Raw genomic sequence first — 13,786 nt, forward strand, 5'->3', positions numbered from 1 at the left:
AGTCTGAAAAACCTCAGCACAGAGGCACAGCTGTGCTCATGAAGTCAGAGACAGTTGGGACTGTCTAGGCTGCGAGCTGCGTGTGGCCAGATTTTCTGCTGAACAGGAGCTGTGCATACGGGAAATGCCAGAGGGCTTTTCACTTAAACTGAGCCTCCTGTCAGCTCCCTCTCCAGCTGTTCAAGCCGTAGACAGAGACGCTCAGAGCTCTCTCATCTGCTCTTTTTAGGTGCTGTAAGAAGGCCAAAACACTTGAACCTCTGGCGTAATGACTTCCCCTGTGGTTATACACTGATGTCACAAATTTGGAATTATGATGTCAATGGAAGCTGCTGTGAAGGAGAAGCTGGGAAGGAAGGAGCCCTAAAATGTCAACATTTATCTTAATGAGAAACTGAATCCAGAATGAACAGCCAGGGCAACTGATTTTGTAGGGAGGCATTCTCTGTTCTCTTCAGGCTGCCTCAAGCAGTTACCTCTTCAGCACATCCCTGCGGTGTGAAGGCAATGCAAAGCAATGACAAGTTACAATAATCTAATATGGCTGCAGAATTTATCCAACCTTTTTGATTTTCACTTTCTAACCATAATGACTGAACAGCCTGAAGGAGATTTCCTTAGCCTACAAACTGGAATCTGGAGCAAAGTTAGCTCACGTTGAGCTGACAGAATCTACAGAGCATCTGAATCTGCTTCCCTCGGGCTACATACTTATTCCAGGTAATTCCATGGGTCAGATTTTAAAAACATCAACCTCTTAAAAATGCCTGCTAAAAGCCCATTCAGTTGCTTCAAGACCCAGAAATCAGGTCACCATTATCATTGTTAAAACCTCAGCACCCCAAACTAGATCCTAAGGGCAGTCTTTAAGGTACAGATACATCCCCTACAAATGAATGGAAATGTATAAGTTAAATTCATGTAGTTTGTAGATAGCCAGGTGGGGGGTGGCCTCTTCTCCCAAGCAACCAGCAACAGAACAAGGGGACACAGTCTCAAGTTGTGCCGGGGGAAGTATAGGCTGGATGTTAGGAGGAAGTTATTCACAGAGAGAGTGATTGGCATTGGAATGGGCTGCCCAGGGAGGTGGTGGAGTCACCATCCCTGGAGGTCTTCAGGAAAAGCCTGGATGAGGCACTTAGTGCCATGGTCTAGTTGACTGGCTAGGGCTGGGTGCTAGGTTGGACTGGATGATCTTGGCGGTCTCTTCCAACCTGGTTGATTCTATGACTCTATGACTCCATGAAAAGATGTTAAAAACAAACCTGTGCTAAGCTGAGATTCTGGAGATAATGGGAAGGAACCACTTTTCATGTAGTGCAAGAGCTCAGGCTTTTGTAACAAGCTAGACAGAATGCAAAGTCCAAAGAAGTGCCTACAGTGTCTGCTGACACTAACAGCAAAGTGTCAAAAGGAGGCACCTTCTTATGCTTCCACACTGAGAGAAGTAGACATCACCACTGTTTTCCTTTCACAGCCTGTAATCTACTTCTTCTCACCAAAACATTCTAGCTAGCTTCAAACTAGCACAGCAGGAGACCAAGGGGAACCCACAACCCTGTGAAACACCTTAACTGACAAAGGTCCCACAAATGGCTTTCACAGATGAGCTCATCAGAATCACCACTGCCAGAAGCAAGGCCTACCAAACACTTGGCAGCTTTGGCTGAACTGTCATCAATACCTCTATGTAGATTATAATTTAATCTTCTGTTTAATTAATTCAGGAGGCAGAATTGTTCCATTTAGGAAAATGGGATTGCTGCAGAACTGCATAACTAAGGAGACACTGAAATCTTTCCCGGCAAGAGCATGCACTGTATGTACTCACTCATCTGGCAGCCAGCAGCCTCCATCCAGGAGCAGACAGATCCAGGTGTGATGATGAGTTTTAACAAGTCCAAGTGCTGGGTTCTGCACTTTGGCCACAACAACCCCAAGCAGTGCTACAGGCTGGAGACAGAGTGGCTGGAGAGCAGCCAGGCAGAGAGGGTCCTGGGGGTACTGGTTAACAGGTGACTGAACACAAGCCAGCAGTGTGCCCAGGTGACCAAGAAGGCTAATGGCATCCTGGCCTGTATCAGGAACAGTGTGGCCAGTAGGACAGGAGAGGTTATTCTTCCCCTGTACTCAACACTGTTCAGGCCACACCTTGAGTACTGTGTCCAGTTCTGGGCCCCTCAATTCAAGAGAGATGTTGAGGTGCTGGAACATGTCCAGAGAAGGGCAACAAAACTGGTGAGGGGCCTGGAACACAAACCCTACGAGGAGAGGCTGAGGGAGCTGGGGGTGTTTAGCCTGGAAAAGAGGAGGCTAAGGGGAGACCTCATTGCTGTCTACAACTACCTGAAGGGACATTGTAGCCAGGTGGGGGTTGGTCTCTTCTCCCAGACAACCAGTGACAGAACAAGAGGACATAGTCTCAAACTGTGCCAGGCAGGTTTAGGCTGGACATTAGGAAGAATTTCTTCACAGAAAGAGTGATTGGCCATTGGAATGGACTGCCAGGGAGGTGGGAGCTGGTGGAGTCATCATCCCTAGAGGTGTGTAACAGGAGGCTGGATTAGTCACTTAGTGCCATGTTTTAGTTAATTAGAAGGGTTAGGTGATAAGTTGGACTCGATGATCTTAGAGGTCTTTTCCAACCTGGTTAATTTTGTGATTCTGTCTCAGGAGTTGGATCCTCATTTCCCATCTTTTGGGCTAGGAGATACTCTGGTTTGGGGCACCTCATCTGAAGAGCAGCCCACTGCAGCCAGAATGGCATAGCAGCGATCAGAGTGCTCCAGCATGGCTAAGAATCCCGGACAGTAATGGGAAAAAAAGATTTCTGTTTAGGCTTCTTGTAAGTCTATTCTTTTCACTTGTAATTAAAGTGACATTTTCTCTGCCATCTGTAGTATTTTTGAGGATACAGTGATGTGATCTGTCAACAACCCTAATTCCAGGGATGGAGAAGACAACAAAAAGACTTCTTTCTTCTATGAGAAAAACCTGAAGAAATGAAAAATGCCAACCCTTGTGAAAAAAAAAAACAGACTGTTAGCCCTTGCAAGCTTTTGGTACATATGCAATCATAGAATCATAGAATCAACCTGGTTGGAAGAGACCTCTAAGATCATCCAGTCCAATCTAGCACCCAGCCCTATCCAGTCAACTAGACCATGGCACTAAGTGCCTCATCCAATCTTTTCCTGAAGACCTCCAGGGACAGTGACTCCACCACCTCCCTGGGCAGCCCATTCCAATGACAAATCACTCTCTCTGTCAAGAACTTCCTCCTAACATCCAGCCTATACTTCCCCTGTCACAACTTGAGACTGTGTCCCCTTGTTCTATTGGTGGTTGCCTGGCAACAATCCTAGAAACCAGACTGAGTCTATGTTTCATAGAATCATAGAATCAACCAGGTTGGAAGAGACTTCCAAGATCACCCAGTCCAACCTAGCACCCAGCCCTAGCCAGTCAACTAGACCATGGCACTAAGTGCCTCATCCAGTCTTTACTTGAACACCTCTGGGGATGGTGACTCCACCACCTCCCTGGGCAGCCCATTCCAATGGCAAATCACTCTCTCTGGGAAGAACTTCCTCCTAACATCCAGCCAAGCATATAGGAGAGCAAGGAAAAAATCTTCTGAAAGCATATTGATTTATAAAATAACACAAGACCTAGAGAATAGATATTATCAACTTCAGTAGCTGATCCCTTTGAACATCTCAACACTGAAGTACTATCTGAATACACATCTTCATCGTTTTGGGCAAATGTGAGAGTCAAACTCTTGTAGTGAGTGTAGGGTCACAAAATCCCATTCATAAATGCCATGCAACAACAGAGGGGAAAAAAATCCTACCCTAAAAATCTTTAAAAACCTTTGTATGTGCTATACAGGGCTGCCTACAGACAGATGGAAGACAGTCAAGAAGCAAGACAGTGTTGATCACCCTGGTAAATTCATACAAGGAGGGCAGGGAGGAAGGGGCTAAAAGCAGATACTGATAATGGTTAAGTGCAAGTCAGAGAAGGAGCATGCATACAGTCAGAAAACAGAAGTTCAGCTCCAAAATAATCAGAAAGTTAGAGCCATTGGTTTTATAAGCAGCTATGGGTAGTACCATGTGCCAGTAAGGACTAAGATGGATGCAGCCTTGGAAGCTGAAGGTCACAGAAGAGCAATTCCAGAAATAAAGGGGAGAAAAGCAAGAAACAGGAATTGAAACAAACAAAAAAAAAGTTGAAAGGGTGCAGCTGAATGCTTGGTAGACAACAGCAGTACACAAAAGACAAAGAGCACAAGCTCCTTTTTGAGCAACTTGCTGCAGCCAAGATCAGAGGAGTACAAGCAAAACCATGGAAGGGCAGGAAAAGACAACTGCTACGCACAGAGCTATCAGGTAAAGGAAACAGGTGCAGGAGCGCTGGGTGATGCTGAGGGAATGAAATACACAAAGTTCAGGAATAATTCTTTCTTCACATATTTTTAGTTCTTTTAAAGAGAGGAAAACAAAACAAAAAAAAAAAAGTACACTCCTGAGGAAATAAATAAAGAACCAAGCAGCCAGGGTGGAAGTGGGGAAAGCTGAGGATTATATATAACAATGGCAAAATTGTGTCGAGTTCCCTGGATAAAGAAAGAAGAATCACTTTAACAGTCATCAAACGGCTCTTTGGCTCAAGATGTTACCTACCCTTTGCCAGTTTAGTGAATACATTCATCAGGTTTTCATAGAGGAACAAAGACACATTTAACAGCAAAGCTAGGAACAGAGGAACAGCAGAGGCACAGATGGGATGGGATCGTTGAACATCTCCTTTGATCAGTAACCTTAGGGATGAACTTGCAGGATTCCTCATCTATTTCTTGTAAAGCATAATAGTTTAAATTTAAAGGGATCAGAAATACGTTATTACATCCTAAGAGCAGCACCATGGGAGAAGGATGAAAAGGGAGTGAGAAAAGCCAATTTGCAGCTCCTGTTTTCTCTGTTGAAATGACAAACTCACTGCAATTCTCAAAGTAGAAAACCTGAAAGCACTCCACTTGTAAAAGCAAACAGAAGGTACCATGGCATAATCAGCCAAGTATTTAGATAAGATAAGAACTTGTGTATTATGACCTCCTAGGATGGATTAACCCTAGAAAGGGCATGGATATTATGCCTTAGATTCACACACTTCAAGCATAGGCATATTGACATCGCCAACAAAAGAAGTTGTTCCAGTGCTCCTCTGTCCATTTATTTTTCTTCTCCACATTGTACCTTCCTCTGTACAAGCTCACTACAAGTTGCACAGCTAAGGCAGATGAGGAAACTAAGGAAATGGCTTTTCTCTTTTGTAGCACTTGTTCTTTGCTTGCTTGGATGACATTTTTTTCTCCCCTGTGCTTCTGATTTTTTTTGAACCTGGATCCACCTCCCAGCTGGGTTCTCCCTATGACCACAGTAACTCTTGTCCTGCTATGCAGGATAGGAAGAAGCAGTGGAAGACAAAGCCTCTTTTTTTTTTAGTGACAATCTCAGATGTCAACCTAAAGTGACCCTGAAACCCTAGCCTTCAAAAGTCTTGGCTAACACAGAGAAATTGTCAGGGGCTCCTGCCATGAGCATAACCCTGTGCAGCAGAATGCCACTCCAGCAGCTGAGGGCTCAGCAGTCATGAGTACTAGGTGGCAGACCCAAGGCAGTTTGTAGGCGGAAGCATGCAGTGTGCTCTCCTTCCCTCTCCTGGAGCTTCAATCTCTAGAGGTACGTTAGGGATTACACCCCAGGGTCACGCTCGCACACAAAACTATGAACCCCCAAATCTAGATTTGATTCCCAAATGTAGCTCTCATCAAGAAATCAGAAATAGCTCATTAAGTAAACGCTTGTCTCTTCTAGAAACATTTCACATTAAACCAAAGACATTTTACTAAACAGGATGAATGAACTGAACATTCACTTTAATACATGTTTATTGGTGTCCTGCACTTTCAGTGTAGGAGGTTGGAGATGTAATAAAAAAGTTTCAAAGTTTATTGATTCCATTTCTTTTAAATAACTCTAAACAACCAGTGCTTTAGAGTTCAGAGAATTAACCTTCACTGTCCATTACAAGCAAAATTTTAATATTACCTTTTATGAGTCCACTTAGAACTCCTCTCTCTTAAAATTTTTCAGATACATTCCTCAAAGTAAACAATACATTTCAATCTGTGTCACAATCAACATTGATAAGGCCTTCTTAATGATTTTATGCCACCTCCACTGTTACTTTGTTGCAAAACACAATCTTATTTCATACTATAAATATCCATCCATGCACAAAACACAGGGGCTAGAAGTTACACATTAATGTCATATGTGGGCTTCCAAGACTTCCTTAACCCTCTGCAGGTTTATGGTACACTTAAAAAGATATCTTTAGACTTGGTCTACTTGGTCTTAAAATACAAATATACAATATCCATAAGCATAAAAAAGTAAAGCTAGATTGCCTTACCATTTGTTATGAACTGCTAAAATCTTATACATGTACAATATAGCATCATGCTGATTAATATACATATTAGTTAAATATATCAACCAATAATGGGGATGTGGCCAAGCTTTTTTTTTTGTCTTGTTTTCAAAAAGAAATTGTTCATATACAAGTAAAAATATTTTTCATTTGAACTCATATGGAATACCTGAAGCACACAGATGTCTGTAACTCTTGCTGAAACAGGTCAAACTGGGGCACAACCTGCTGATTCACTTGAAAGAGAGCCTAAGTCTTCACGGGTGATATCCAAGGTATGCTATTCCCAAGAGAATGCAAGTTTACCAGCATTCACATTTTCAGGTCTATAACACTATTTTTTTTGCATCTTACAGTTTATAGTTTTCATATCTCTTCATCATCCTCCATCAGAAACAGTTCAGTACCTTGACATTGCCATAGATTTTTCTAAATGAGTAGATATACAGTACCAAGTGTAGATAGTGAGACAAATAAGCACATATATACAGTCTTTGAAAGGCATTTTTGTGACCATTTTAGCAGTGTTTCTAGAAAACGTGTAAGATAGTCACATTCTGCTGACACCACTGTATTGCAAACTGTCAAGCCACATTTCTTATATGAAACTTGTACTGCATTGTATATTGTACAACAGAAAACAGTCATTCTTAAGGTGTGACACAATGGAGGAAAAGAAAAAAAAAACAAAGAAAGAAGATCACTAGACTGAGTAAGGTAACCAGCACAGGGCTTCATTTTCCTGAGGTTTGTAAGAATTTTTTAAACAAAAAAAAAATCACAGTGACCAGGCTAAACTGCAAACATACTGTTAAGTTTTAAATATACAGTTTATACATAAGTTCTGTGCATGGTTGACTCAACTGTGTAAGTTCACACTGCTGTTTCCTTTAAATGACTCTCCACTGCATAATACTTGTGTCCTTTCCGCCCGTGGAGATGAGGTGAGTGTCTTCACAGAGAAAATCTACATTAGTTACATGACTACTGTGCCCACCATACACATGGCTTGGAGCCTAGAAAACACCATATTAAGTGAGAATATAAACTGTCATAAAAACAGATCACTAAAACAGAACATTCACACAGCAATGAAACTGAGGCATCACGTCATTTCTTTTAAAGTCTTTTAGTATTAAAGTTTAAATGTCAGGCTATAGCTAAGTAAATCCCTTAGGCAGAAATGAATTTACAACCATAGAATCAGTCAGGGTTGGAAGGGACCATAAGGATCATCTAGTTCCAACTCCCCTGCCATAGGCAGGGACACCCTACTCTACCCTAGATCAGGCTGGCCAGAGCCTCATCCAGCCTGGCCTTAAACACCTTCAGGGATGGAGCCTCAACCACCTCCCTGGGCAGCCCATTCCAAGCTCTCACCACTCTCACGGTGAAGAACTTGCTCAGAACTTTCTCCTCGTGTCCAGCCTGAACCTACCCACCTCCAGCTTTCCTACATTTCCCCTAGTCCTGGCACTACCTGACAGCCTAAAAAGACCATTCTTTCTTTTTTTCCTTCCAGCTTCCTTTTTTTTACTACTTCTTTTTTTTTTCATTATTCTTTTCTTTTTTTTGTACACAGGAAAACAACAATTAATGCATTTGTGCAAGTTACAAGGGTTAATTTTTTTTTTAAATAACTTACCCTAAACTGGGAACATGGATATGAGAAGAGATGTACTTTGCCAAAATCATCCCCTGTTGATAGCAGTTTTCTCTCATGTGATCGACAGACAGCATTGATATCTGTTCCATCAGAACCTTCGGGCCATACACCTGAAACACAGAGAGACCAATTAAAAGTTTTTTTATAATGGAAATAGAAGTGTAGGTTTTTGTTAAAATATTAACAAAGGATTACTTGTTTGAAAAAAAAAAAGAGAGAGAAAAAAAAAAAGATTCTCAAATCTATAAAAATAACAGCAGTTGAATCAGTGTGCATATATCAGTCCCAGGAAAAGACCACATTCTAATAGGAAACCAAGCACATAAATAAATACTGTGTATTTCCTCTAGTCAGTAAAGTGCTTTTTACTCTGATACAACAAATTCTGCTGAATTAAGTTCAAATGTCTGAGCCTAAAAGAGTTTTAATATTTTTATGCAGAAAAATAGCAGTTACTGCTTTTATTTTCCTACTGCATATGTATGAGCTAACATACTTCCTTTGTTCTACTGTAGTCTAAAGAAAAGTACCTATGTATCATCCAACATACTGTCTTCACATTATTAAAGTGTAAAAACTTAGGAAACCGAAAATTACATAGCTAAAAATGTTATTTGGTAATTAAAACATCCCTCAAGATGAATCTGAAGCTACTGTAACATTTTACATGCTTTTGTTTCACTGTATGCAATTCTCCTTCCTCACATACTCTGCTCCTTGCTGTTCTTGTACAAAGTGCTGTTCTAAAATTAAACTGCAGGCTCACCAATGCCAAGACCAAATCTATGCACCACATCTTTAAAGCCTCTGAATAGCTGTCTGTATTAAATTGTAATTTTCATAAAACCCAACCAGTTACTAAAATCTTAGTTAGGTATTGGCATGCAGTACTGCAGGGCAGGGGAGCATGGTTTTATCTAATCCCTGCTCAGCATAAATTATATCTAACTTTCAGAGACCATCAACTTAATCACAGAATTTCTTGTATTGGAAAAGACCTTCAAGATCATCAATTAGTTTCACACTGACAAGTCCTTGACTAAACCAAATCCCTCAGCACAACGTCTAATACAAGAAAAGCCTGGATGAGGCACTCGGTGACATGGTTTAGTTGCCTGGCTAGGGCTGGGTGCTAGGTTGGACTGGATGATCTTGGAGGTCTCTTCCAACCTGGTTGATTCTATGATTCTATGATTCTAATAACTACAAATCGCTATGGTTGGAAAGGACCACCAGGATCATCCAGTCCAACCTTCATTCCAGCATCCTTAATCACCAGACCATAGCCTCAAGTGCCACATCCACTCTTTTTTTTTAAACATCTCCAGGGATGGCAACTGCACCACCTCCCTGGGCAGCCTGCTCCAGTGCCTGACCACCCACTCAGGAAAGAACTTGCTCCAATCATCCAACCTAAGCCTCCCCTGATGCAACTTGAGGCCATTTCCTCTTGTTCTATCATTAGTAATTCAGGAGAAGAGACCAGCTCCAGCCTCACTACAACCTCCTTTTAGGTAGTTGTAGAGGGCAATAAGGTCCCCTCTCAGCCTCCTCTTCCCCAGACTAAACAACCCCAGTTCCCTCAGCTGCTCCTCATAGGTCATGTTTTCCAGACCTCTCGTCAGCCTTGTCGCCCTTCTCTGCACGCACTCCAGCACCTCAGTGTCCCTCCTATACTGTGGTGCTATAATGTGTGCTCTGACATTTCAATTTGGAAGAAAAAGAGGCCTTGTCCTGGCATTATGATTTTCAATCTCCATCACTATGTCACATATTTTCTGCAGTTTTCCCCCCGGAGTCCTTTCTCTCCAGTGCATGCTCTTCCTTCACTCTTATTATACCGGTCAGGATGAGACAGTTGCTGCTCCCTGTGCTTACCCTCCCCTCTCCTGGAAGGATGCCTACGCCTAAGGGCATGGCAGGCACACTCCAGCTTCCTTTCTTTGAGCTCCGGATAACACCTAAGTGGGCACTTGTCCTGCACTACGGAAACAGCTAATCTTCAATCTGCATGGAATTCTGCCCAAACACGGCGTCACTGCACAGCCGTTCCAAAGCACTAAGAGGAAGTGATTCCATGTGTTTGTAAGGGGTTATGAATTGTTGTGAGTCAAATGAAAAACCGATTTGTGGACTACCCCTGACTTTCCTGGTGTGTGTGGATATAGCTTTTTGCTAGATAAGAAAAAAGAATCTTAAAGAAAAGGAAGGTACAAAGAAGAAATGGTAAGTGCTACTCATGGAATAATGAACATGTAGAATGAAGAGACAGAAAAGCTGTTTTAAATAACTGCTTTGACTCAGAAGAGTTTGCATGAATATCAAATGCTAGCTAAAAAGAGGCAAGAGTCTTTACAAGTGGTCACTCTGACAAGCTGGAAATAAGGCCTGAAGGAAATGATTTAAGAAACAAGACTGACATTTTGAAATGGGGAAAAGATCATATCAGGCTCTAAGACTCTGTGCTCTTTCAAAATTCATTCTCGTGCCCCACTGTCATTTTTTCTGCATCTCTAACTGAATCCCCTTTGCTGAAAAATTAGTCCATTCCCCCCCACCCTTTGCAGATATGGAAAGAGATCGTTTCCTTTCTCTCCTGTGAAGATTCATGCCAGGTGTTTTTCTTCTTTAAAATTCATTAATTAAATCTTTTCTTCAGGAACAATATTTAAATGGACAATTATTCTTGCTAGTCAGCACATTATCTGTTGCTCCAACATGCAAAAACCAGAGGCAGCTATTCCAGCTGTGGCTGAAGCAGATACTGATAAATGGACAGTTACATCACATTTCACACAGTGTCCTTTTCATTACACACAAACTAATGTGCCTGCCTTCCTCACAACAGCATAATGCTGTTGATTCATGTTCAGTTTGTATTCAAGAGTAATCTGATCTTTCTGTGCAGATCTGCTCTCTTGCCTGCTCTCCTCCAATCTCTATTTCTGCAACTGGGTTCTGTCATTCAAGTGTGTAATCTCCTATTTGTCTCTACTGATTTGCCTCCTTTTTCCATACCATTCTTCTGTTTCTCAGGACAGCTTGCAGAATGACAGAAATATTCTGGTTGAAAAAGACCTTCAGGATCACCAAGTCCAACCAATAACCCTGTTCTACATCCAAAGCACTGCATCTAAATGACTTTTAAACACATTCAGGGTTGATGACTCCACCACCTCCCTGAGCAGCCCATTCCAATGCCTCTGTGATTTTTTTTTCCTAATATCTAGCCTAAACCTACCCAGTTGCAACTTGAGGCCGTTCCCTCTTCTTTTATCACTACCTGCAAGAAGAGACCAGGACCAACCTCTCCACAATATCCTTTCAGGCAGCTGTAGACAATGATGAGGTCTCCCCTCGACCTCCTATTTCTCAAACTAAACAGCTCCAGCTCCCTCAGTTGCTAATAAGATTTATTCTCCAGGCCCTTCCCCAGCTTCATTGCTCTTCTCTGCACTGGCTCCAGCACCTCCATATCCCTCTTGTAATGAGGTGTCCAAAACTGAATGGAATAGATGTGACTTTACCAGAGCAGAGTACAATCATCTCCCTACTCCATGCTGTTTTGTCATCCATACTATCAATAAATACATTCAAAGAAATACAATACTGAGTGTACAGCCTTTCAGTCAGTTTTGAATCCAACCAGTCTTGAGCTCTGCTGGCAATGTTGGCAGGATTCATGCATAGCATCTTAGATTTCTTTTGTTGATGTCCTTCACCTTAAATACTGTTTTTTTCCAATACTAGACATGTAGTATGAGTTGATACCTTCATTGCATATCCAGCAGCACATGGCTCTTGCAAAAGCATACAGATCAGTAAATGTTTTCAAGTCTTTAGTCTTTCACATTTATGTGTGTTTGTATCACTGAAATATCCTCCCTTGAACACACTTCTTTACTGTTGATTTTTAGTTGAATCAGCCCTAAACATTTCCAGGCTGACTAATCTGTTCCCATACTGGAAGACATGTGTTCAACAGAGCAGTATTCATTCCCCCCTCTGTGTTGGTTATGTTGGTCTGCAAGTGCTATGCACACAAGTTGTGATTTTGATGTGGTTCTACTAGAGTGAGAAAATACCCCTAGTTCTGGTCAGCTGCCACTCCTGTCCTTTCTTTGGGCTGGAGGAATTTGTGCAGTTTCATACCACCTAAGGAGTTACCACATTTTCCCTTTTCTCCAACTTCTGTTCTTTCCTATCTAGGGCTTTGGATTTTTGCAATTTGTCTTCCTGAAGTCTAGTATTTTCTTCAGTATATATGGCACCATGTTCTGCCCAGGGAGGTGGTGAAGGCTCCGTCCCTGGAGATCTTCAAGAAAAGAGTGGATGAGGCACTTAGTGCCATGGTCTAGCTGATTGGACAGGGCCGTGTGGTAGCTAGGACTGGGTGATCTTGGAGGTCTCTTCCAACCTAGCTGATTCTATGAATATGTTTGTAGCTCTAGAAGGGTCTTAATCCCTCATATGAGAAACACATTGTGCCAACTTGTAGCAAACCTTCTATGTTTTCCTCTCTTTACTAAATCTGCATGTTGTAGTGATACCTAAATGCTGCTTGTCAGTTAAAGTATACAAAATTTGAATATGTCTTCTCAGCATATTGCTACTGCCATCCCATCTCTAGGCTCCAGAAACATGCCCTTTCTAACTGCAAACACTACATTTATTCTACTTGAAACATGGGTAAAAACCTTGCTTACTGCTTATACTAAACCTCACTCCTCTCTGAACTTCTATTACAGCTTCCTGTTTTTTCTTGTGGATTCAAAAATTTGAAGTTTCTCATACTCAGATTTGTAATGATCTGTCTAGTTATGAATGTGTTGAGAAACAAATACAAAGCTTCAGAGTACACTGGGGAAAGCAGCTTCTTCAAAACTAGCAGAAGAAAAGTTCAACGTTTTCTTCTTGCCTTCCTTACACCTAATGGAATTGCCACATATTCATAGAATCATAGAATCAACCAGGTTGGAGGAGACCTCCAAGATCATCCAGTCCAACCTAGCATCCAGCCCTAGCCAGTCAACTAGACCATGGCACTAAGTGCCTCATCCAGTCTTTTCTTGAGCACCTCTAGGGGTGGTGACTCCACCACCTCCCTGGGCAGCCCATTCCAATGGCAAATCACTCTCTGTGTCAACAACTTCCTCCTAACATCCAGCCTATACCTCCCCTGGCACAACTTGAGACTGTGTCCCCTTGTTCTGTTGCTGGTTGCCTGGGAGAAGAGACCAACCCCCACCTGGCTACAATGTCCCTTCAGGTAGTTGTAGACAGCAATGAGCTCACCCCTGAGCCTCCTCTTCTCCAGGCTAAACAACAATATTGTATTAAAGTTCATTAGAAGTACTTGATGACAGAGATTGCCATCCATTTTGTGTTTGCACAGTAAACTAATGCAAATGGTCCTGGTAAAGGATTTGGCCCAGCAGCTGCCTAAACAAATGATATTGCCATAGAACTGGTACTTCAAATTAAAAATTGCAAGGAGCAGTGTGACAGGAAGGGCAGGGTGTGATTTCTTCTTTGTTTGCCACTTATGTTGTAATTTAACATCGGTACTTGAAACTAACAAGAATACTAAACCAGATTCTTTCTGGATTGAAATAA

General features: G+C 41.9%; 1 protein-coding gene across 6 annotated transcripts in view; it reads right to left on the minus strand.

Annotated features, from left to right (window-relative positions):
• Positions 1-5,941: 5,941 nt before the first annotated feature.
• Positions 5,942-13,786, minus strand: part of EML1 (EMAP like 1) — a 143,241-nt gene continuing 135,396 nt past the window's right edge. For all 6 annotated transcript variants that reach the window (XM_064176493.1, XM_064176405.1, XM_064176575.1 and 3 more), the window contains 2 exons: positions 8,150-8,280; positions 5,942-7,520 (listed from right to left, as the gene is read on the minus strand). In XM_064176493.1, the coding sequence (XP_064032563.1) occupies positions 7,395-7,520; positions 8,150-8,280 (257 nt within the window). In that variant the 3' untranslated portion in view covers positions 5,942-7,394. The remainder of the gene's footprint in view (positions 7,521-8,149; positions 8,281-13,786) is intronic.

The sequence above is a fragment of the Pogoniulus pusillus genome, chromosome 1 (genome assembly GCF_015220805.1).
Source record: "Pogoniulus pusillus isolate bPogPus1 chromosome 1, bPogPus1.pri, whole genome shotgun sequence".
In the NCBI taxonomy this organism is placed as follows: domain Eukaryota; kingdom Metazoa; phylum Chordata; class Aves; order Piciformes; family Lybiidae; genus Pogoniulus; species Pogoniulus pusillus.